We start from the raw sequence: 25246 nt of genomic DNA, 5'->3' as shown, positions 1-25246 counted from the left end.
GCTGCTCCACTAATGAGCGCATTTGCACAAATTTAATTTTATTTATTTTAAACTTCCGTGGAGCACAAATCTCCACGGAAGTTTGAATGGGTTCATTCAGAACCAGTCAGAACTCTAAAGGAACTAACCAAGGTGCTGGACCCAATCCCAAAATGGGTTCAGCACCTTGGATAGCTTCTTTAGAGTTCTGACTGGTTCTGACTGAAATGGATTCAGCACCTTGGATAGCTTCTTTAGAGTTCTGACCCAATCCCCCAAAATTGGGTTCAGCACCTTGGAAAGACAGATATCTAAATGGAAGGGTAAGGAATCAAAAGAGAGAAAATGGCTTTTGGATCCAATATCCGTAGTGGAAAGTATAGCATCTGCCTTGGTTACAAGCACCTAAAGGCTTGTGAGCTGGTAAAAGAACAGACTGTACCTCAGAAGAAGACAATGTGAACTGCAGTGATGTGTAACATTGGTAGTGATGTTTGCACAGAAGGAAGAACTTTTTCAGGAATACAAACAGTCCCCATGGCTGCTGATCCATGGAGGCTCCATGACCTCCTTGGTTTTGCAGCTGCCAGAGTTGCTCTCTGTTTCCCTCTGGAGGGTGTGGGATGCGCCATTAATAATTCTGCAACTTGTTTGTTGCCCAGAGGCAGAATGTGTGATTAACCAGCTTCGACAGTTCTAGTTCAGAGGTGAAACATGGACAAGGTCCACAATGCTTGCCCTTAACCCACATCTCCCCTTTAATTTTAAAGGGGCAGAGAACACTCTTTGGAACAGAATGCTCCACTTCCCTTACATCTTATTTGCAAATGTGACTCTCATAACTGGAGCAATTCTGTGCACGGCTCCTTGGAATGAGTCCCCATGAGTTCAATGGAGGCTATTCTAGGTAAGAGAGACTAGGACTGTAGCCTGATGTCTTGAGAAGATGGTTGTCTGAGTAGGTAACTAGAGTTCGTTTCACTGAAGTGTGATCTCTAGCTCTGATCATGACTCAATGGCCTGACCCATGTGAGTCGAGGAGTGCTTCTAACATCCTTAAGTGGAGGCGCAGTGGCGTTTAGGACTGTGCTATTACATACGGGTTTTCCTCTGTCTGACAGGCCCGCATAGAGGAGCTGGAAGAGGAGCTGGAAGCAGAAAGAGCTGCCCGGGCAAAGGTGGAGAAGCAAAGATCAGACCTGGCCCGAGAGCTGGAAGAGCTGAGCGAGCGGCTTGAAGAGGCTGGGGGCGCCACTTCAGCCCAGCTGGAGATGAACAAGAAGCGGGAGGCAGAGTTCCTGAAACTGCGACGGGACCTCGAGGAGGCCACGCTGCACTATGAGGCGACGGCGGCTACGCTAAGGAAGAAGCACGCAGACAGCATGGCCGAGCTTGGGGAGCAAGTGGACAACTTGCAGAGGGTCAAACAAAAACTGGAGAAAGAGAAGAGCGAGCTGAAGCTGGAAGTGGATGATCTCTCGTCCAATATGGAGCAGCTGGTCAAGGGAAAGGTAAACTCTCCTGTGTGAACTGCAGGGACGGACTGGAGGGGGATTGGAGTGGCTCCCAACTATATGGCCCATGCCATATAGGGGTGCTGGGAGTTGTAGTCCAGCACAAGTGGAGGGCACCAGCTTGAGGAGGGTTGAACCATTTGCCTTTGCTTATCTTACTATACCCCTTCCAACTGTAAGATGTTCATCGTATTGAGTTAGGCAGTGGGATTTTCTGGATTTTCCTCAAATATCATCACTACCACTACCACCATCATCTAGTATTTCTAAAAGTGCTTAAACTATGCTAGGCACTCATTTATGGCAAAGCACTTCTGGCCACCTGGCCCTTTTCCTATTTTCTAGCTCCAAATTCTGCTGGCCTAAGGGCTGACCTGCATATTACTTACTGCCCCTGGTTACCACCAAAAACCCTCTTTGTTGCAGCAATCTTCTGAGTGGGGAGTAACATGTAAATGCCTTGAGCATGTGTGATAGTCTAAGTGCGTACAGTGCACGCACACACCAGTATCATCAGTTTCTCACTCTAGTGTGTGAACTGCCCAGAGAGCTTTCCCTATTGGGCAGTACAGAAATGTAGAAGAAGAGCAAGAGGAAGAAAGTACTGTGCAAGGCAGTGGTGGCTGGTTATTCCAGTTCTGGAGGGGCTGTGATTCCATTCAGGTTATTAGTTACCACCAGCCAAACCCCTTAAAGTGCTATCCATGGTGCTGTACCCCATCCCCCAAATGGTTCAGCACCTTGGATAGCACTGTTAGAATTACGGCTGGTGATCACTAAACCTGAACATAATCACAGCCCCTCCGGACTGGAGTCACCTGCTGCCACTAGTGCAAAGGCTCCAAGTGTTTAGACCAGTGGTCACCAAAGTTGGATGCGCACATCCCAAGGGGTGTGCAAGACAATCCATTGGGGTGCGCAAGCTGTCTGATAATTGAGAAGCCTCCTGCTATCCCAACGAGCTGCCTGTCAGGGTTGGATCTGAGCTCATAGAGTCCCAAACCAGTTCTGATTCTGAAGAAGAGATACAATCTGTGGGAGAAGAACCCACTCATCTCTCAGAGGTGCAGCTGGAGGGAGAGCCCCTCCCTGCTCACATTCCTGAGAGCGACAGTGACCCTGGCAGGGAGAGGGAGGGACAAATTGAGCTTCTAGATGCAAGGCACAGAGACAACTGGCAAGTTGCGGGCGCCAAGAGGAGGTACTCAGCCCGCTTGGTGTGACAACAGCTGCGCCCCAATGCCCCATGGGAAAGGGGTGGACTCTCCCCTCCTACTCCTTGAGTTCAGCAGGTTGCTGTGCTTTTCCTCCAAATGGAGACCAACTGATTCCTTAAGGCTAGAATCTCCTGGTAGGCTGTTCCTTTCAGTTTTCCACTTAGGCTCAGGCAATTAGCATCTGTAAGCATCATTAGGTTGAATGGAAATAAAGCCTTGGGAAAGAGCTCTTTTATCTGCGTGTTGATTCTAGCTACTTGAGGATTACTGAAGGCAGCAAGGGCGCCCCTGACACTGTGATTATGTGCAATGATGGAGGTGGCGGAGGCAGCAGGATGGGACTGGAGCTGAGCAGGAAACTCCATGCCATTTTTCTCTCAGCAATGGTCCTATCCTGTCTCTGCCCCAGCCACTGAGAGCAACTGAGCCAGTCTCTGCCAGGCACGGCAGAGGAAGACGCAGTTGCTTGCTCAGCCACAGCACTGGAGCAGTTGCCATCCTGCCGAAGGAGAGCAAATTTGTTCCAAATTTCCTTACCTTTTCTGTGACGACAAGTGGCTGTCAGTAGTATGCTATCTAGAAGATATTTTCGAGAAAAAACACACTTAATCTGTCCCTTCAAGGTAAAGCTGCCATTTTAACAATGAGTGAGAAAGTAACTGCTTTTCGAAGGAACTCATGCTATGGAGAGAGCATTTTGAAAATGGATGTTTGGAAATGTTTCCATCAGTATGTGATTTTGTCGCCAAAAACAATCTAAGTGTGTCACCTATAAAAACTCTCACATCTGCGCACTTCAAAAACTTGGAAACAGAATTTTTTAGCCTGTTTAAAAATCTTCCCAACTAAGAGTTTCAGTGAGTTTTGAACCCATTTGTTAAAAATATAAAAATGCGACACCTTCCGATTAGTTTGCAAGAATAACAGATTGACATCAGGGAAGATGGAAATTTACTAGCTGAATTTCAACAAAAACCTTTGCATAATTGGTGGATGAGATTGAAAAATGAGTATTATGATTTAGTAAGCACAGCAAAGATGCACTTCTTCCATTTGGATCTACTTATCTTTGTGAGGTGTCTTTTTCAGCTATGACAGCCATTAAAACCAAGTATCAGAATAAACTGAACTTAGAACCAGACATTCCAATCGTTGTATCACAAAGTGCTAAACAAAGATTTTCAAAAATAATGAAGCATGTTCAATCACATTGCTCTCACTAAAAAAAGTTATTATTAATAAAAGAAATTAGTGAGAGCAAAAAGGGGTTTTGTACCATTATTGAATAAAATATATATTTTTAAAAAATATTGTCTTTCATCTTCATCTCATCCTTTTTCATTTCTATTTTTTGTGGATGTTTTACAATGTACATAATGTATTAGTACAGTAGTACATGTATATCATTAATGACTAAATATACATATATTGGGGCGAGTGCTCAATTTTTTTTTACTGATAGGGGTGCGCGATCAAAAATGTTTGAAGACCAATGCACATGGTAGAGGCATTTGAACATTGCCACTCTATTTCCCTACATATTTTTCTGGTGTAAGTAAGTAGTTATTAGCAGATAGTTTGTTATATAAAAAGCAACCCTTTGAAAATAAAACTGTTCTTATACAGAAAGCTAAAGCTAGTATCTTCTACTGATTTGCGGGGGTGGGATGGGGGATGAAGATGGAATATGTTTTTCACATTATGGTCTTTCAAAAGCTTCCATCATACTTATCTTTAATAAATGATCTAGAAAAGAATGGTAAAATATTCCTCTCGGGATATTTAATTCTGCCCCCCCCCCCCCACTACTTAGAGGTATCTGTTAAGAAGCATGTGTTTATGGCTCACAGATGTATAATTTTGTTTAAATCAATGTGAGGTTTTCCCCATCACATAAATGCAGATCAATAATTCAAAGCTATGAATTAAATGACTGATTCCCTTCCATTTGCCACCCACTATCATATGGTAGTTTTGTGGGGTATTTGTGTGTTTGTATGACTCCGGTAAAAGACTAAGTGCGAGTCTGTGGAAAATTATGTTTGTGTGGCTGTTGTCAGAATAGAAAATATAGTTGAAGCAAATTGGATGTGTGTTTGTGAGAAAGAACAAAAGGCTATGCATGTATTTGTGTGAAACTATATTTTAAAAAATGGTATTTCAAAATTGCAGTGCACCAAGGCCAGCCCTTCCATTAGGCAGAGTGAGGCAGCTGCCTTAGGGCAAAGATGCTGGGGAGAATTTATTTATTTTTTATTTATTAATTAAATTTCTTAATTGCCCATCTGGCCAGTCACCCGGCCACTCTGGGCAACGTACAATAATACAAACAGTTTATAAACAATAAAATTACACATTAAAACATCATTTTAAAATTTCCCTAGCTCACTCCAAATGCCTGCCTGAACAACCAAGTTTTCAATGTGTGGTGGAAGCTCATTAAAGGGGGAGCATGGCAGAGTTCCCTAGGGAGGGAGTTCCACAGAGTGGGGGCCACCACAGAGAAGGCCCTCTCCCTCATCTTCACCAGCCTAGCTGTCCTGGCTGATGGGACAGAGAGAAGGCCATCCGAGGCTGATCTTGTTGAGCGGCCTGTCTGGTGGAATGTTGGAAGACAAAGCTGTGCATGCCACAGAACCTGCCCTGTGTTCCCTAAGCTAGTCTGCCCACAGGTGCAGTGGAGGATGCTGTCCCATTACCAGTGTTGAAATAAGATCCAATCACCAGTCTGGACACCTTCTATATGTGGAATGCAGGGTGGTGGTGCTATCTTGTCCTTTGCTTCAGACGGAACAATGTCTTAGGCTGACACTGTAGGACACAATGAAAGGAGTATGCTTCTATTATTCCTTCCAATAAAATGAATTAGATATATAATAGAATAAGACATACACACACACACACACGTATACATATCTATATCTATCTCCTGGCACGCCCCTGGCAGAAACTCTTCTTCTTTTTATTGGTCCTTATGTAGAACAAGCGTGTCGTTAATGTTGTGTATTATTGTCAGAGGTTGACCTTTTAATGGACAGATGAAGGGAGCAATGCACTTTGATTGGGATGACGTTTGATTACCTTTGTCCCAACTACATTAGGCAAATGCGGAGAAACTCTGCCGCACTTTTGAAGACCATCTCAATGAGGCAAAGACCAAAGTGGATGAGATGACCCGTTTAGTGAATGACCTCAGTACCCAAAGAGGAAAGCTGCAAACTGAGAATGGTAAGGTGGAAAACCACTGTTATAAACATAGGAAATGAGGGTGCAACCTAAGACGCTTTATGTTTGTTTGCATGTACAATATCCGTTCCCTTCGTTGCTCCTGCCTCTCTTTGTCCTCTTGAACTGATCCATTTAATCTACTGTTCCATTGCTTCTACCTTTCCATCTGGTTTTCTGGCCATCTTCTTATATTCCTGCCCGAGTGTTGCTGTGTGGGGAAAGAAGGACCACATTCATGGTTACATATCAGGGTAACTCCCAACATCTACTGGTGTTACTACAACTGCTGCTGATTTGCACTGGATTTTGGGCATTCCTGGTGCACAATGTATTCTTCTTCCCACAAACACTCACATACACTATTCATTGCTCAGCCAGGACTCTTTCAGGTTCCACTTGCAAGGAATGCTTTCCATAATCTTATCCCAACTTTTTTTCCTGAGGGGATGATATTCCTTTGTTAGGTTCCTGGCAGTGAAGGCTGGTGGCTCCTACATCAGTGGGGCAGTGACTTAGGACCCTGGGTTTCAGTCAGAACTGGTCAGAGCTCTGAAGGATAGCTCCTTTAGAGTTCTGACTGGTTTTGACTGAAACTCAGAGCAGATTCCTCTGACATTGGAGCCACCAGCTTCCACTGAGAACATATTAGGACTGAGGCAATAAAGCGGTTGACCAACTTGCCACACTATCAGCACATCCGGCTATTAGACAAGCACCTATCCATTTAAAAAAATCTAATTTGAAATTATGCTGGCAGATTTGTGGGAAGAGGAGAGAAATAAGCAGCTTTTCCCGTCCTCCCTTTTCATTTAAACCTGGCTCTGCAGCCATAGTGAAATGCTGCAGCATACTTAAAAATCACAGGCAGGACATTGGGAAGGGGGCGTAGAAAATTGGGGATGGGGAATGGAATGGAGGGTCTACAGTCCTGAATGGCAGCTCTCCATATTGCAAAATTTTATTTCAGGTCCCACTTGTAGCTAGGGATGTACGGATTTTGTAAAATCCGTTCCGTCTACATTTTGCAGATTGTCAGCTGCCTGTCATTCTGTCGTCTGCTCATTGACGGAATCAGATTTTTTCCCAATTTCCTGAATTTGCACAAGTTCTCACTTGCGAAAATGTGCAAATCCCCCCCTCCCGTACATATCCCCCCAAATGCACATTTTCATGCTTTAGCCTATGGAATAAATGTGCATTTTCAGCTAGTGTTTTTTTTTCTATTTTATGTATCTTTCTACAACGAAATTTGCATAAAATTCCGGAAAAGTAAAAAAAACACCAGTCCTCAAGTCTGCAGAATCTGTGCAACTCAGGAAAAGCCGGTCTGTTGTGGAATCTACAGGTCAGATTCATAGAAATCCAAACTCATTTGATTCCGTTGAGGATTTCTCCGACACCCCTACTTGTAGGTACATATATGTAGTTAAACAGAGGACTGACAAACAGTTCTATGTATATGTACTTCCAAGTGTGTCCAGTAATAAAGAGCTTTTCTACACAAGGCATTTATTGTGCACTCGTCATTCCCTACTCACTTGCATATGCAAATGTGTATGTACAGGTGCACATTTAGAAATAGTAACTACAATTTAAAGAACAATACAATACATCTCACCATAGTGGAGAAGACTGACCCAGGTGACTTGTGTGCTTGCTGTTCAGTCTGCTGTGCAGGTGCTAAAGCTTCAAGGCCCCTGCCTGCTCTCCCTCTTTATGGTTCTTTGACTTTAAACCCGGCAGCTCTTTAGTTAGAGGACAGCTTCAAATAGTGGACTGTCCTCTGCCCCCTCTCCAAAATGGAGGACTGTCCTATGTAGGGTAGGACACCTGGCCACTCCAGCATATCTCCTGCTATTTTTGCTTACATTGTTTCAGTATTCATACAGAAGATAACCAGAGGAGAGGCATTTGTAGCAGGAACTTGTAAGCATCTGGACCATGTCGGCTTTATATTTGCATTGCACACCTGTCTGATGCAAGAGCATCATGAATAGGGATGTCAGAGAATTCCGCCACGGATTTCGGTGAGGCTGAATGACAGTGCATTTGGCCCCCCGAAATCCGTGGCGGAACGAAGCCCCCCGCCCCCACCTGTGAAAGGCGCGCGGGACAGGACACTTACCTGGTGCCGTTCGCGCTGCTTTGCGAATGGCGGCCACATCTACGGCCGCCATTCGCTTCTTCATTATAGCCATGATAGGCTACGTCATTTGCGTCCCTGCGGAAGCCATGATAGGCTACGTAAGTATTTACGTAGCCTATCATGGCAAACTAAAAAAAAACACAACAGCATATGCAAATGGTGGTGGCTATGGCGGCCACCATTTGAGTTCCCTTTTTTTTGCTGTTTTAGCCTACATAAATATTTATATAAGCTATTACGGGGAAAAAAAAAGGGGAATGCAAATAGAGTAGTGGGCACTATTTGCGTTCCTTCCCCCCCCCCCACTGTAATAGCTTACGTAAATATTTACGTAGGCTAAAATGGTGGGGGGGAAAGGAATGCAAATGGCGCCCACTATGCTATTTGCGTTCTCCTTTTTCTTCTCCGTAATAGCTTACGTAAATATTTACGTAGGCTCAAACGGCGAAAAAAAGGGAACGCAAATGGCAGCCGCTGTAGCCACCACCATTTGCGTACGCTGTTTTTTTTGGGGGGGTTGCTTGCAGGCTGCCCAGCGGCGGATGTCCAGCTGCGGGTGGCCCCGGCCGGCGGCTCCGCGGAATGTCCGCAGAGCGGAGCTGGCCAGATTAGGATTTCGGGGGGAGGTGCAGAGCACCTCCCCCCCACCACGAATCACTCTGTCGAAAAGGTAAGTGACTTTTGTACATCCCTAATCATGAACCCTCATGGGTGAAACTGTTGTGCATCTTTTTAGCCTGCCATCAAGTGCCTTTCATTAGGTCCAGAAAATTTTGTAGGATGCCTCATATAATCCTGGCTTTGGTGAAATGAGGCCCATCCCGGGCATGGCCTGAACCATAAAATCCCCAATCTATTTCCTCCAACCACCCCTGTGTGCCTCAAGGGCAAAGGGGCCTCTAGTGTTACTTTCATTTAAGCAGAACTGATGGTGTATTTGCCTCCGGTAGCAGAGTCCTCTGCCCCCTCCTTCCCTACCACAAGAAGCTCACACTCATTATCCTTTTGTGATAACCCTCCGGCAGGTGAATTTACAAGACAGCTGGAAGAGAAAGAATCACTTATAAACCAACTTTCCCGAGGGAAGTTGTCTTTCACTCAACAAATAGATGAACTTAAAAGGCAGTTGGAGGAAGAGACCAAGGTAATGCTTTGATTAAGTATCCCAACATGATTTTGAGTCAGCATGAAATGACGACTCAGTTTTTAAGATCTTGTCCTTAAGCTGGTACAGAACTGCATCCCTGAAGTCAGTGCGACAGATTTGCACTGATTCACACTAGCTGGGGGTTTGTCTTACTCCATAAGTATCAGTAAAATGCAGAATTTCAGGGATTATAGTACCAATATGACTGGGAGAGGCCATGGTTGTTATTAAGGCTTGAGAGAGCCAAGGCAACAGATGAGAGTACTGAGCAGGGCCAGCCCTACCATTAGGCAGAGTGAGCCGGCCGCTTCAGGCAACAGATTTTGCATGTCATAAAAGAGCCAGAAATTGTTAGCTATTTAATTAGTTATCATTATATTTTTACTGCCAGGTATGGGGAGAGGTGCTTGTGGGATTTTCTGCCTGATGTGCCAAAGTAACTTGCCTGGCTTTGGGTACTGTGCTCCTATGCACCCTGATTTGGGTGCATGTGGGATGGGGGGGGAGCATTTGCTACTCTGCTTCAGGCAGCAAAATGTCTTGGACCAGTCCTGGTATTGAGTAAAGAAATGGAGAGCCAAGATTGTGAACGCACCACAAGAATTGGTTACGTGCCTGCTAGTTCCAGCAACAGCTGCCTTGCCCACCATGGTGTGTGCTTAATACAGCCTTCCTTCCTGTCCTGCAGTCCAAAAATGCTTTGGCTCATGCTCTGCAAGCAGCCCGCCATGACTGTGACCTTCTGCGTGAGCAGTTTGAGGAGGAGCAAGAAGCTAAGGCGGAGCTGCAGAGGGCTCTCTCCAAGGGGAATGCGGAAGTGGCACAGTGGAGAACTAAATATGAAACTGATGCTATCCAAAGGACCGAGGAGCTGGAAGATGCCAAGTAAGATAGATCAAGGTTGCTTCCTATGTTTCCATGTGCATCCCTTTGAAAAACGGTGACAGCCCCCGTCACAAGTGGCGTGCAGGCTCTCAAGGTGCTGAGAGCTGCTTATATGTCACAACCTGGGCACATTACCCAGCTATTTCTTATGGCAATTGAGCTTATCTGTAGTGATCCAGGAGGAGAACCCATATGAACCTGCCCATCATCAATTGAAATATTCCCCAAGGCTCTTCTCCAGGTGCCCCTGTCTTCAGAGACAGCACCTCTTCTATGATGGCTCCCCAGTTATGGAACTCTATCCCTAGATGAGTTTCCCTGGCACCATAATTTCTACCTTTTGGATGTCCATCCTGTTCATAAATATAAACCTGTCTTCAGCCTGGGCTGGCTCCTACCTGACTGAAGTGCAGATCTGGAGATATCCTGCAGATAAGCCAGAGATAATGTGGGTGCAAATTCTCCTGTGCCACATTATCCCTGCTTTTATTAGGACCGGGTTTTTTTTTCATACAGTGGCTTAGAGCTGTAGGGCATACATACATGAGGCTTTTATGATGCACCTTTACTGGGGCTTCTGCTTCTGGATTCTTTGCAGGATTAAGTGCGGCTCCTTTATGCGTGCTTTTTTCTGGGGGTTTACTTTTCTATATGTTTCATTATACAACCACTAGATGGCACTGTGGTACAGCAGAAAGGCACAATTAGACAGGGCTTTATAAGGTGTTTTCTAAATAGTATCAGACTTCCCTTGTTAGGGAAAAATGCGATGATAATTGCGAAGAGCAGGAGAGGCCCTGGAGGATGGCGACATTGTATAAAGGACCCACAAACTACCATGAGTGAGCAATCACGAGCGCACAATATAAGCCTCACGTAAAAAGGCTCTAAGACAGAGCATCACCCAGATGCACCTAGCGCAACTGCACAAGCAACTCAAGGTATCCCTCGGGCCACTGAAGCAACATGAGATCTGAGGGGTGCACCAAGGATCCGTTGCAATCTCATCTGGAATACAATTATTGGATTGTACACAATTGTACCTCCAGCCTCTTCTGCAATGCTGCATGGTGCCCTGGGCCAGCCCAGGACACTTTGCAGGTCTAAATGGCTCCACTGCATGGTTGGAGAGGCACAACACAGCAGCACACAATTCAAAGGAAGCACCTCAGCATTCTCTGCGAAATGCCATTTTTCTCTGGACGCAGCCCCTCTGGACAGCAAAATGTTTTGTGCTGGCCTAGGACACACTCTTGGTGCCCCAAAAGCATAAGAAGTATGGTTCAGTCAGCAGCCTTTCCCTCTGGATGCGTCAGAGGGAGAGGCGAGACAGTGCAGGTCCTCCCTTACCTGGTGCCAGCTGCTATTTTGCTCCAACCACCCAAGACATCAGTCGCTGTTCCCTTTGGCTGCACAGCAAGGGCCCCTCCATCAGCCTGGCTAGGACAAATGGCCATTTGTTTCCTCTTGGCCCAGAACTGTCTGTCGCAGTTCTACTATGTAACTGCATTATGTAACATTATGAAAGAGCTGGTAGCTGAATCCACTTATATTTTCCTCATTCTTCCCCCACCCTTTTTCCATTTTGTATCACGTCTCTTAAGTTGTAAGTCACTGTTTTAAGTTGTAAACCACCATGAACGCTTTGGCACAACGGTGGTATATAAATCTATTTATTTATTTATTACATTCGTATGCCACCCAATTGCCAAAGCTCTCTGGGCGGCTCACAAAAATTAGAGCCATAAAATACAACATGATTAAACACAAGGCAGGATCCAGTACTGCTGCTCTGCCCCCTCTGGTTCCACTCTGGTTGCGGGGCCCACCACTTGTGCAATGGGGAATTACCAGTTCTAAAAGTAACCCTGGAAATGAGTAAAAGTGCTCACTTTGCGAATGGGACTAGTCAGTAGTTTCCTCCTGCAAGTTCTGCTGATCTGTGCCCTTCTAGAAATGAGCATTTCTACTAATTTCCTATTGCTTTGGGAACCACTCATTTTCTGTTGCACTAGTGGTAGGTCCCACTAGTGCATGGGTAGTATGGGATACTGCCCCAAACATAAAACCCCTAAAAATTTAAAACAGATAAAACCAGAGCAAAAACTACAGCAAAAGCCAGCAACAGTGTAAAGATCTAAAATCACAACAAAAAACAAAACTGAAGGGCTAAAAAGCCTGGAAAAATAAGATCATTTCTACATGAAGCTTTCATCCTGCACCTTTACTGAGGCTTCTGCTTCCAGATTCTTTGTGGGATTAAGATTGGCTCCTTTACATGTGCTTTTCTCTGGGGTTTTCTTTCTCTGCCTTTCTATATGTTTCATTATACAGCCACTAGATGGTGCTATGGTATAGTGGAATTACACACTTACACAAGACTTTCATTCCACCATTTCTAAATAATACCAGACTTTCCTTGTTAGGAAAAAAGCCCACAATAATGGTTGCAAATCACAGGAGAGGCCCTGGAGGATGACAACATCATGGAAAGGACCCACAAACTACCATGAGTGAGCAATCACGAGGGCAGAATAAAAGCCGCATGTAGAAAGGCTCTAAGAAGATCTTCACCTGGCACTGAATGTAGGCGTCAGTCGAGCCTCTCTGGGAAGGGCCTTCCACAAATAGCAAATGAGGAAGCAAATAAGTAACTATGCTACTCAATGAAAGCTACAGTGCTTCAATTTTGGGAGTCACTAGAACTTTTTTTCTTACAGGCCACTTTATTGCACTTTTCTTGCACTTTATTCCACTGTATTGCATATCTTTTCTGTTAGGAAAAAGTTGGCAGCCCGTCTCCAAGAAGCTGAGGAAGCCATTGAAGCAGCCAATGCCAAGTGCTCATCTCTGGAGAAGACCAAGCACAGGCTGCAGAATGAGCTGGAGGACATGATGATTGATTTGGAAAAGGCCAACTCGGCAGCAGGGGCCCTGGACAAGAAACAGCGCAATTTTGACCGGATTATCTCTGAGTGGAAACAGAAGTACGAGGAGTCCCAAGCAGAGCTCGAAGGTGCCCAGAAGGAAGCCCGAAGCCTCAGCACTGAGTTATTCAAACTGAAGAACGCATATGAAGAAAGCCTGGACAACCTGGAGACCTTAAAAAGGGAAAACAAGAATCTCCAAGGTAGGCCCTGCACCGAAGGCATGGAGCAATTAAGCAAGGGCAGTCAGAGAGTCAGCAGAGAAAACGAGAGCGCGGCTCTTCGGGTTTTGCTCCACCGTTGCATGAGATCAATGGGAAAGGAGAGCTTCTTCCTGAAGTCCTTTCAATCTGAGGGGTGACAAGAGCTCTTCATGACAGCCCCCTTGGCTCATTATTAGCCTAAGGCTCTAGCTTTCCCCGGTGAAAATCAGCTGGTGCTTTCCCAAATACTGACAACATTGCACGGACGTATATCATGAAGTGGTACAGGCACATAGGTTGTGCTGGGGGACATACAGCCCTACCTTTTAGAAAGGAAGCAGTTACAGGATGGGATGGGGAAATGGATAGCAGCACTGCTATTGACTATTCACTCTCCCACAGCAAGGTTACCTTAGCATCCATAATGTACGGACTTAGTCTAGAGTTCACTTTTTCCCTCCTCCCTCCCAATCCGTTTTCCTTTCGTGTCCTATCTTTTAGGCACTGAGGACAAACACTGTCTTATTACTGATCTTTATAAGCTCCTCTGGGAGCCTTTTTTCTTCTTCTTCTGAAGAGAGGGGTAGAAATCCTTCAAATAAAGGAAGAGTTGCTATCATGTTTGCCCAGCATGCTTATGAAGTGGGACGATCCTGCAGAGGCTAAAATGAAATAAGGCATGGTGTGAGCTGATAATCTGTATATGCCGTTGTGGACCCTATTTTTCTGTAAGATTGTTCACAGTTAAGGTCAAACTAGACATGAGAGGGGGAAACCATGTTTGTTGTTGATGCGTTTGCCCCATTCACATCTAAAGCTGTGAGCAGACGGCTTCATTTTAACAAGAAAAGGGCTGCACAGGAGATAGGAGCAAAATCACATGCACACCCACCCTTGTCTCCCCATACCAGAAGTGAGCTGGACTGGGGAGAAAAGAGCCTGAGGCCTAGGGAGGAGAGGCCAGATAGGTGCAGCTGTTCTTACCCCTGCACCCTCTTTTAATGTCAGCTAAGATTCCCTCCTCCCCTGGTTTATCAGTGAATGGGGCAGGCATGTATAAGCAAACATGGATGTCTCTGTCATATCTAGTAGGCTCCTTCTATGAGCCAGGTCAGGCTATAATGTCATTCATTCATTACTTTGTTCATTCATTACATTTATACATCACCCAGCTGATAGTTGCCCTTGGGACAGTTTAGAATAATAAAAAAAACCATAAAACAATAACCCAAACAATAAATACAACAATGAAAATATCAAAATATTAAAACCAGTGGAGGATGGTGGCTCAGATGTCATGGGTGTGTGTGTGTGTGTGTGTGTGAATCCACTTTGAGTTTCAGTTAGAACCAGTCAGAACTCGAAAGGAGCTATCCAAGATACTGTAGCTCCTTTCAAGTTCTTCTGACTGAAACCCGGAGCAGATTCACTGACCTCCGAGCCACCGGCCTCCACTGATTAAAACACTGAAAGTATTATTAAAGACTAAGTAGTAGTGTTGCACTAAACAGCAGTACATTAACACATTATGCTCAGCATTTCCTTCTCCCACAGAACATGGTCTTTAATCATTGTATACTGGCAACTTTTCATAATAAAATAGCACACTGTGATAATTCAGAATATCCTTTAACTTTAAGGAAATTGTTTGAAGTGGAAGAGCTTTGAGGATTTCTTTCTCTCTGTCAAGTTGGTGCTTTTAGGACTTTCAGATCTCTATAGTCTTATATGCCTTTTTTTTTTTTAATCCTTTCAGAGGAAATTTCAGATCTAACTGACCAGATCAGTGAAGGAAACAAGACCCTTCATGAGATAGAGAAAATGAAGAAGCAGATTGAGCAAGAAAAATCAGAAGTCCAAGTAGCCCTGGAAGAAGCTGAGGTAAAAGAGAAGTATGGAAGAAGGAATGTAGTTTCTGGTGTCCCCGCATGTTCCCCCTGGAACACGTGCACACACACTAGAGCAAAGCAATGGATACCTAAGGGCTGCTTGATGTGCAACAAACTCTTGCCAGGGGTGGGCTGCGGGAAGCATGCAGGTCTTTGTTGCAAATTGTGTGGGAAGAATTTATTTTGCCATGAGAATATGGAATACTAGTGCCCAGTGGAGGCTGGTGGCTCTGATGTCAGTGGGGCAGCCACAACTCCAAGGGAGCTATCCAAGGTGCTGGACCCATTTGGGGGTTGGGCTAAGTACCTTGGATAGCTCTGTTAGGGTTCCGACTGAAACCCAGAGCACATTGATAGCCCCTCTGACACTGGAGCCACCAGCATCCACTGTGAGTGCTACTGCAATGCGTTTTTTGAAACATTTGGAGTGAAGCTCACTCATGAAAAACCCAGTTGACTAGGTTGGTGGTTCCAGCCGTGGAAATCTTTGGGTTCCCAGGTAATGGGCAACGAGTAGCAGACAAGCTTCCCTGAAGGCAGTTTTTCCACCATTGCCAAACTTGCCCTGTAGTAAACAACTGCAGGGGAACATTGAGTATATTCTGGGACATGTTCTCTGTTTGCATGGAGGAACCAGGCCACCCAACAGGTCAAAACAGAGCCCTGCATGAACTGGGACTGTTCCCCAGGACAGGGGTGGACAAGTGGTGACTTGCAGGCTGTGTGGGGCCCAAAGCAATTTTCCAGTTCCTTGTGGGAACGTTACCGAAGATGTTTTCAAGCTGTAATAAATAGAAGCCCCCCCACCCCTGACATCGTCCAGCCCCATCCATTTTGCTTTTCTCTGTGCAGAGGGAGGCATGGATTGTGACAGTGGTATCCTAGCAGAAATCCCCAGTGTTATCTCTGATCATCAGAGATAACAGTGGAGATTCTTCTCCCTTGCTAGCCTCCAGAGGCTATGGGAGGGGGAGGGGTTCCATGAGCCTCCGTAGGTCTGATAGAGAACCTCAAGCCTACGGGCCAGAGGTTCCCTATCCCTGCTTCACTCCTAGATTGTGTTGACTGTTGTTGGCATGCAGATCACACTCTGGAGAACTGAGTGGCTCCTGTGGGTCAATTTACGCATGATGCAAATACATCTTTGAATCCCATGATTGGGATTCTGCTTCTCTTTCTTTTATTTTTTATGAACAGCAGCTACAGGGGGTTAATCCTCTCCCCCATTCCCCACAATACCATTTTCCTGCTGAAAGGAAAACAGCAGAGGGTGTGTGTGTGTGTGTGTAAATCCTCCTCCCTTTGCACTGTGATCCCAAACCAGATTGCCTTCAACCCCACTCTGCTGTGTGGCGAGTTAAAGAAGAGCCATGTAATGCAAACATGCATTTGGAGCTGGGTGGACTTTGACCCTGAGACCTCAGAAGTGGTCTGTTCTTCAGTGCCATATACAGTACACAGCAGGGCTCCATAGTAGACACATACATGTGGAGAAGGTTCGCTTAGCACTGGGAGTTTAAAAAGCAACTGTACTAGATCAAAATCAGTCTCTTGATAAGCTAACTTGCCGTATCCATTAAGGACCAAACTAGACCTGGCCTTAAATGCATCTTTACCTTTCATGCGCTGGTTTTTAACAATGCAAATAGCATCAGCTGCAGGGGCAGATAATTACCTGGATCACAGCAGGGGAGAGAAGGGAGTCCCCTGGGCTGGTCCAGAGAAAAATCCCTACTCTGAAGCTGGTACTTGCAATCGGAAGAAATCCCCGCTGGTATCAATGAAAGGATTTTCTCCCAGTGCAAATGCCAGCTTCAGGGGAGGCATTTTCCTCCTGACTGCACCAAGGGAGGAAAGGCTTAAATTCTCCATCCCAGGCTGCTGCAATCCCAATAATTATCAGGACCCTGCCCATCTGATGCTGTTTGCATCTTTTTAAAAACCTGCACATTAAATGCAAAGATTCATTCAACCTCATGCATAGTCTTGGTCCTAAGACAAAGTGTGGTACTGTTGAACTGTTCTGAGTGCTTTGGTGGCTTTGCAAGCAGTCTTTGCTGGAGAAGCCTGGGCCAGGATTTGCAAATAAAGTGTTGGATCCAAAGGTGCCTTTGTACCTGTGTAAGGTAATCTTCCACTCCTCGGAGGGTTGTTTCTTCACCCAGTGGAGGCTGGGGCTCTGATATCAGTGGGGCAGTGAATCTGCTCTGGTTCAGTCAGAACCAGTCAGAACTCTAAAGAAGCTATCCAAGATGTAGCGGCTCCAATGTCAGCCGCTCTGGGTTTTCAGTCAGAACCAGTCAGCACTATCCGAGGTGCAAAGCACAAAAGTGCAAAACACTCCTCTCACAAAAGTACTGTGGAAGAAGAGTGAAACTAAATCCAAAGCAGTTCTTTTGTCTTGTGCAACCACTTGTACAGGCAGAAGCATGAGAATTGCTATAGATCCTAGCTTTTGTAGGAACAATGCGAACTCAAGCGTGAATGTTTGCAGCAGATTTTTCTTCTGCTCGCGGTTCTTTAGATCTAACCCTCATTCTCAAGTTACCCGCTGCACAGTAAAAAGCAGTGCTACAACATATCCATCAGGATAATGTGAGTATTGGAAAGCTGTTATACTCCAAAATCACTTTCGTTCTTGGAAAATATAGATAACAAAGAGGGGTTTTTTTAAGTCATCGGCTGCTTCCTCAAGTGCATCTGAAACTTCTTGGTTTCCCCATCTGGTATTTATATTTTTTCTACGATATCTGAAGGCTAGTTCAATGCACTAGAATATGATTTTTTATATTGCAAGTTAACTGAATACAAAGGGCATTTTTGTGAACTAACTTAAAAAACACACATCTGTGTTTTTAAAGGGATAGTTCCCTCCCTTCATCTTCTGGCAATGTTTGGAATCCACTGATACTTGAAAATAAGCTTTGAATAAAGCTGTCTGTATCATTTCAGTAACCTCTTTCTTCTTTCTTCTAGGCTATTTTATATTTTGCAGGGATTTCCCCTCCAAATAAAAAGGTGTTGCTATCAGAGCAGAGGAAACAGCATGTTTCGTTCCACTGCTTTGAAAAGCCGAGCATGATATATGTTATATTTTGATATAATATATATATTGCATAGATACTTTAGCTGATTGGTTGTAATACATGCATTTGTGATCTGTTCAAGAGCTTTAGCTTGACAGATCACCTTAAAATGTACCATGGCATGATATTGCTAAAGTAGCAGTGCTGCAAATCTGTAAACCCAATGAAAGGGGAATGTTTTGCTCTTCCCCTATTCCCAAGTAATATATATCACCAACAGCTCAATCCCATAAACCTCAGTTAGCTGTAGAAATGTGTTAATGACATTCTTTGGCTATTCAGAATGCACATGGTCCATTATTATTCCATGCCTGCCACCACTGATTCATCATTGCTGCCTTTTGTGCTGTGGCAGTAGTTGGGCACAAGTGTCAGAGGTGGGCACTGCCCCAGCTTGGGGAGTGGGCCTTAGCTCAGAAAACCAATCCTGTAAGCTGTTGTACCAGCACAGAAGCTGGTACAACCCCAAGTTGTTCGGGAACGTACGGGTTTTTTTCCTAGATTATCTGGTTTTCCTGGGCACAAGGATGTAGCAACAACTGTCCACACTAAAGAGAGAAACCTGATTCAGTCAAGCCGTGTTCCCTCTCCAACTCCACCAAGGCCCTCCTCCTCCACCCCAAACCCTGCAGTTCTTCTATCCCTTCCTACAGAACTAGGCCAGGCATCTATCCCCTTGCGAGTGCAAGATTGCGGGAGTTCATAATTATGTGTAACGAATGTGGGAATGAGCAATGGCAGCCTTCCCCCACCTGGTGCCCTACAGATGTGCTGGGTTTACAGTCCCCATCATCCCTAACCATTGACAATGTTGGTGGGGATGATGGGAGTTTTAGGCCAACATATCTGGAGGGAACCAGTTTGAGGAAGGCTGAGCTAAGGGAGAAGAGCAGAGACAAAAATCAGAGGTATTCAGTGGACCATGGTGGCAGTATTTCCATGCTAATTTACTAGGAGCCCTTCCATCATCCCTTTTGTACAAGGGGTTTTTGTTAGGCGGTGCAGTGCACTGTTACTTATGCAAATGGTGCATGACATTCAGAGTGTATTTTTGTTGTGCTTGCTGTCTGCCATCCTGCAATCAAAGAGTCTCTCCTTCACAGAACATATCAAAATCCTGTGGCTGTTGTCAGAGTCTGGAAACAGTATTCCAGCAGTATTCTGTAGGTGATGGCCTCCATCTTTTAGCTTCCAACACAGGAGTTCCTAACTTGGGTCTTACTTCATGTGCAAAAGACCTTCCTCAGTTCCATGTGACACAATACTAAAGTCAGATAAACATGTTGCTTCATTAGTACTGTTGTTGCTTGTAACTCACTGACAAAGTTGTACCAGGAAACTCATGGCCAATGAGCAGGTAATTAACAAATGCCCAATGTATCTGTATATCTCCATCTATCTTTAAAGGGGGGGGGGAATTATAGCCCTCACAGGTATGGAGGCTTGAGAGGGGATCAAGCATATGGCTCTAAACCTTTATGTTCCTATAACGCAGTAACCTAATCTAGCATAGTTTCAGCACCACAACCCATGTTTACCCCCCCCCCCCGAGACACATTCATCTAGCCACACCTCCATGATCCTGGATCCCCAAAGAAGCCAAATCTTTCCTTTTTTCTCCTACTGCAGTACCTAGACCCCAAAGATGCCAACTTCTTCCCTGACCTGACCTATCTCAGTACCAGTTCCCAGATTCCAGCCCTACCTTTTCTAATTGTTTCTATCAACTCTCATCCCTCTTTCCTGCCCATCTGATAGATATCCAGCCTGTGAAGGCCTCCACTGAGGCCCCTCTCTGAAGCTCCACTCCCTTGGAGAAACACTCATCAAGGTCATGGTTCAGTCAGCTTTGCTCCCAATTGAGAAAAGGCAGAGAAGCTGGCTCCAGACTGAGAGCCTTTCTACGTGAAGCTTTTCTTGCACACTTGTGATTGCTCATTCAGAGTAGTTTGTGGGTCCTTTACATGATATTGTTATCCTCCAGGGCTTCGCAACCATTATCACGTGTTTTTTTCCTAATGAGGAAAGTCTGGTAGTATTTAGAAGTGGTGGAATGAGAGTCTTGTGTAATTGGGCAATTCCACCGTACCACAACAACCATCTGGTGGTTGTATAATGAAACATATAGGAAGGCAGAGAAAGAAAACCCCCAGAAAAAAGCATGTGTAAAGCAGACAAACTTAATCCCGCAAAGAATCTGGAAGCAGAAGCTTCAGTAAAGGTGCAGGATAAAGGCCTCATGTACAAATGCCCTGAGCCACTGGCAAAAAAATGTGCTGCTTGAGGACCCTTCCTTGAGCTGCTGGCTAAGTCTGCTTCATTCCCTGTCATCTTTCCCAATTGGGGGCTGGATAAAGATCAGATCCCATCAGCTCTTCAGCTGACCCGTGATTGGTCCTGGGCAGGGAGGTGTATGCATTCCCAAAAATACAATTAAAATTCCAGTTCAACACAAAAGTCTTTATATTAATCAGCTTTTCTCTGCCTTCTGAAAAATGGAATAAATTAGTTAATGTTACCACATATAACAAACTCCAAACTCTATTCAGCCAATCATGAATTAATGATCCATGTGACTTTTCCCATTTAGAGGCTAATTTTATTCATGTTGCCGCAATCAAATGCTATTTCCTGTTTATTCTTTGGTACTATCGATATATCCAAGATTTAATCTTAATGGTACTATAGGGACAGAGCATGTAGTGATTTTTTTTAATTCTATCGATCACCTCATTTCAATATATTTGATTTTTTTTTACACATCCACTTCATATGAAAATCACCTGCTTTTGGTCCAGCATAAATAATGTATTGGTAAATTCTTGATTTTATTTTATTTTAAAGGTATCAAATGCTAGTTATATAAGACCTTGAAATTATTTCCCTTGAGGGCCACTGAGATTGCTGTTTTAAGTTCATTAGTAATAACAGCATGCTATGTCTTCTCATTAATCTCAAATCAGCAGTTATTGGACTATTTGGCCTTTAAAACCTGCATTTTGATTTGTTCCTGTCTCTTCTGTGTCCATTATGCCCCAATATACTTGGATAATAACTTCTTGGTACTCTGAGATTTTGTTTGTAAGTTTTCAAACTAAGTTAACTGCCAGTTTACACCTTAATTCCTTACAAGATAATACATTTAAGGCGCAATCCTATGTATGTTCAGACAGAAAAAGGCCTACAGCTCCCAGCATGCCCCAGCCAGCCATGTAGCTGTAGGCCTTTTTCTGTCTAAACATGCATAGGATTGCGCCTTAAATGCCTTATCTGGAAGTATTCAAACCAACAGATCTTCTTGCCTGCTTTTATACACATATCCATAAATGACAGCACATCACCATTAGAAGATATATTATTCTATACAATAATCTATTTCCTCCCATAATAGCATATTATGATTATAGTTCAAGTCTCTGCCAATTCATAAACATGACCATTTTACCTATCACAGGATTTTTCTTACTTATTTTCTGAGAAGTGCTCAACTGCCTTTAAAGGCACTAGCAGCATTGTTTGGAAATCCCTGTTCTAAAGGCTAAGAAAGGGACCTTAATAGTGCTTGAATTATGTTTGGCAAGAAGCAGGTCTTTTTTTTAATGTATTTCATCTCATCCTTCTCCATGCTTTCCTTCCTATTTCCAGCTACTACTCAGCAGACATTATTGTATGCCAATTCACCAGCAGTTCTCCTTTCCACTTCTTAAGAGTCTGCCACAAAATCCCATTTTTAAAAGCTGTAACTGGCATAAATTAGAGGAGTGAAAAACCCAAATACATGCAAACAGATTACATAATTTCTTTTGGCAGCAAAACTTGGTTTTCTGCTTGTAGACATTTTAGTGCAGCTCTAAGAAGGCTTGTCAGCTAGAGAGGATAGGAACATAGAAAGTTGACTTACATTGAGTCAGAACACTGGTCCATCTAGTCCAATATTATCAGCAGTGACTGGCAGCAGTGGCTCTCCAAGGTTTCAGGCAGGGGTTTTCCTGTCTTACCTGGAGATGCCGGGGATCGAACCTGGGACCCCCTGCATGCCAAGCGGGTGCTCTGCCACTGAGCTATGCCCACTCCCTATTTGATAGTCGAGTAGCAGATAGGAATTGAAGATAAAGTGACTGTAACTTACATCCTGGGCTCGCCATGCTACTGCTGTTGCTGCTATACCACAAACAGAGACTTGGGCAGAGGAGCACAAGTGGTGTAGCACACACGGCAAGTGTCCTTCAAAACGTCTCTAGGCATCTTTTGTACAGAAAAAAATATTCCAATAAAGTTGTGCTGCTGCAGGTAATGGGGCTGCTTTGACACCACTGAGGATTTAATATGCAAAGCTGTTGGTAGCCCCAGTTCTCACCCAAAGAATCCCTTGAGTGGCGCATCATCATGTAGATGCTTGTGTTGGATCCTATGCTCAACTGAACATAGGACTGGGCTACACATTTCAGCCATCCTAGTTTGTGTTGCTTACAACACACGTCATTTGGGCATAACGTATATTGTGTATTTTTCAGGGGGCTCTGGAGCATGAAGAAAGCAAGACATTACGGTTTCAACTGGAACTTTCCCAAATTAAAGCGGACTTTGAAAGAAAAGTGGCAGAAAAAGATGAGGAAAATGAAAACTTCAGGTAAACTATGCTCACAAAGTGGTTAAGGAGCAATCCTATGCATGTTTAGACAGAAAAAAATTGTACAATGCCCAGCATGCCCGATGGCTAACTGGGGCATGCTGGGCATTGTAGGACTTTTTTCTGTCTAAACATGCTTAGGATTGTGCCTCAATACAACCAATGTTGATACAAAGTGTGATAAGAGAGAATAGGGTTGGTACTAACAGCAGACGAGATTTCTAGTTTCGACCTTGTATTGGGTTGGATCCAGGCTGTTAGCTGAATTTAGCTCCCAGTTAAAATCAGTGGAACTTCTTGAGTCATGAACAACTTGTCCCATTGACTTTAAAAGCACCTAAGTTCAACTAACTTAGTCTGGATCCAACCCATTTTTTTAAAGAACTAAACACAAATGGTCTGTGTCTCTTAACCATCATCAAAATTTCTCATTCTAGTTCTGCCAGTAAGTAACACATTATGTAGAAGAGGGCAATTTACTTCTGCTTATGAATCTGTTTTGCCATCTGCACATGCTGTCTTAATTTGCAAGTATGTTGTTAAGACTGATTGATAATTACTGTCTGCACAATATGTTGACAAAGGATACATTAATAAACAAGAAGCAATAAACAAAAAGAAGAGCCTGGAACCATTCTGAGTTATGCATATTTTAGGGAACAGTTTCAAAATGTACTGATTTTGCCATCAGAGGTGAGAATGATACAATAAGATCCTTGAGACAGAAATGATGGGGAATGCTGAATTTTCATATTCACTCATTATGCTAAAGCAAATCTGTTGGAAGGTAGCCTTCATGGCAATGAAAAGCATGGCTTGAAGTTGAAATTGGGAGAAGCTGTACTCACATTGCTTATATAAAACATAATTTCAAAATCAGGCGAAACCAGCAGCGTACCATAGACACATTGCAGTCCACCTTGGATTCGGAAGCCAAGAGTAGGAATGAGGCCATCCGACTGAAGAAGAAGATGGAAGGAGATCTCAATGAGATGGAAATCCAGCTCAGCCATGCTAACCGGCATTCCTCAGAGGCATGCAAGACTGCACGCATCCTTCAGGCTCAAATAAAGGTACTCCCTTGAAGATCCTAATTCAGGGGTTCCCAACTTTTTTGAGTCACGCCACACTCATTTCCCAGAAGGCAAACTGGAGAGACTGAAAGAAAAGGAACATGCCCAAAAAACAATTGCAAGGCAGAGGTGGGGGTTGGAACTCCAAAGCAGCAAACCAAGCCGTGCAGCCCAAAGAAAGATGGTGCTGGAGGGCAGTCCTTTGCTTTGCAGCAAAGGACAGGGAGCTTGGTGGGTTCCAGGGGAGGTGTCCCCAGGCACACAAGGAACCCCAGCAATAATGGAACCTTTTAATTCACACACAAAAAATTCTGAGTAAAAGCAGTTTATTTATTTCTATACTGCCCAATAGCCTAAGTTCTCTGGGCGGTTCACAACTTAGTTGTGAACCGCCCATGTGACTTAGTACGTCACAGTTGACCTACTAAGGGCACAATCCTATGCATGTTTAGACAGAGAAAAGGCCTACAACTCCCAGCATTCCCCAGCCAGCCGTGCCGTATAAGTTCCATATTAGGTATTACAACATTGTTGTCAACCCCAATTTTCCCTGTAACACTTAACTGGGTCTGGAGAACACTTGCAAGGAAAATTCGAGGGAAGGTCCTTAACCCTTTCCTGTCCACTTACGAATTTCTCCCTGCAAACACACGCGCGCACACACAGACACATGCATAGTTCACTCGGTCCACTCATTTGGCTTCACACCCATTGGAGCACCCATCGGCTCAGCAGGCCTCTCCCTGGGAAGGCACTGGCATTGCAGCTGAGCAGCTCCTCCTCACCAGCCATTTCTCCCTTTGCTGCTGGCCTCTGCACCCACAAAAATCACAGCTCCCAGGTAAGCAGGGAACTTGGCTTGCAGGAGGAAATTTGAGGGAGGGTGCTTAACCCTGTCCTGTCCACTTACTGATTTCCCCCTGCAAACACGGTTGTAAAGAAGTTGTCTATCAGTCAGACTCTGAAACCAGATGCAAGCCCAGCTGAGCAGTGAATGGCCGTGGGGAAGTAGGAGACAACTAGCAGCTGCAAGAGGAGGTAAACACTCCCCCAGCCTTGCCACTGATCCTGTCCTGAGTATGCCACAACCTGCATTCCTTCTTATCTTGGCAAATGTGAGGCAGAAAACATGTGTTTGCTAAGATAACATCTACTCACATCTTTTCCCCATGGGGGAAAAAAGCTACTGGGAAGGGCTGGTTGAGCAGAAACACCACCAGAGGGGACCATGTTAAGAAGCCTTCTCCCACTAGTGGATCTTCCTCTGCAGAATATAGCCTCTGGACCTGCATTTTGTAAAATCAAGAAATATTTCAGGAAAT

At 44.4% G+C, this 25246-nt stretch overlaps 1 protein-coding gene and 1 long non-coding RNA gene across 2 annotated transcripts in view; one reads left to right on the top strand and one right to left on the bottom strand.

Moving 5' to 3' along the window:
* Positions 1 to 25246, top strand: part of MYH15 (myosin heavy chain 15) — a 102206-nt gene that overhangs the window by 61642 nt on the left and 15318 nt on the right. Inside the window, exons 28-35 of the mRNA XM_084843327.1 lie at positions 1101 to 1490; positions 5812 to 5938; positions 9110 to 9228; positions 9920 to 10116; positions 12897 to 13246; positions 15003 to 15127; positions 22736 to 22851; positions 23732 to 23924. Of these exons, the coding sequence (XP_084699453.1) occupies positions 1101 to 1490; positions 5812 to 5938; positions 9110 to 9228; positions 9920 to 10116; positions 12897 to 13246; positions 15003 to 15127; positions 22736 to 22851; positions 23732 to 23924 (1617 nt within the window). The remainder of the gene's footprint in view (positions 1 to 1100; positions 1491 to 5811; positions 5939 to 9109; positions 9229 to 9919; positions 10117 to 12896; positions 13247 to 15002; positions 15128 to 22735; positions 22852 to 23731; positions 23925 to 25246) is intronic.
* Positions 2254 to 25246, bottom strand: part of LOC146349696 (uncharacterized) — a 63700-nt gene continuing 40707 nt past the window's right edge. The window contains exons 2-3 of the long non-coding RNA XR_014789057.1: positions 23750 to 25210; positions 2254 to 6146 (exon numbers count right to left, since the gene is read on the bottom strand). This is a non-coding gene — a long non-coding RNA (uncharacterized LOC146349696). The remainder of the gene's footprint in view (positions 6147 to 23749; positions 25211 to 25246) is intronic.

The sequence above is a fragment of the Heloderma suspectum genome, chromosome 3 (genome assembly GCF_057233095.1).
Source record: "Heloderma suspectum isolate Gila_16-S chromosome 3, 16-S_ref, whole genome shotgun sequence".
Taxonomy (NCBI): Eukaryota; Metazoa; Chordata; class Lepidosauria; order Squamata; family Helodermatidae; genus Heloderma; species Heloderma suspectum.
Note: the sequence above shows the minus strand (reverse complement) of the source record. Positions and strands in the feature narration are given on the sequence as shown.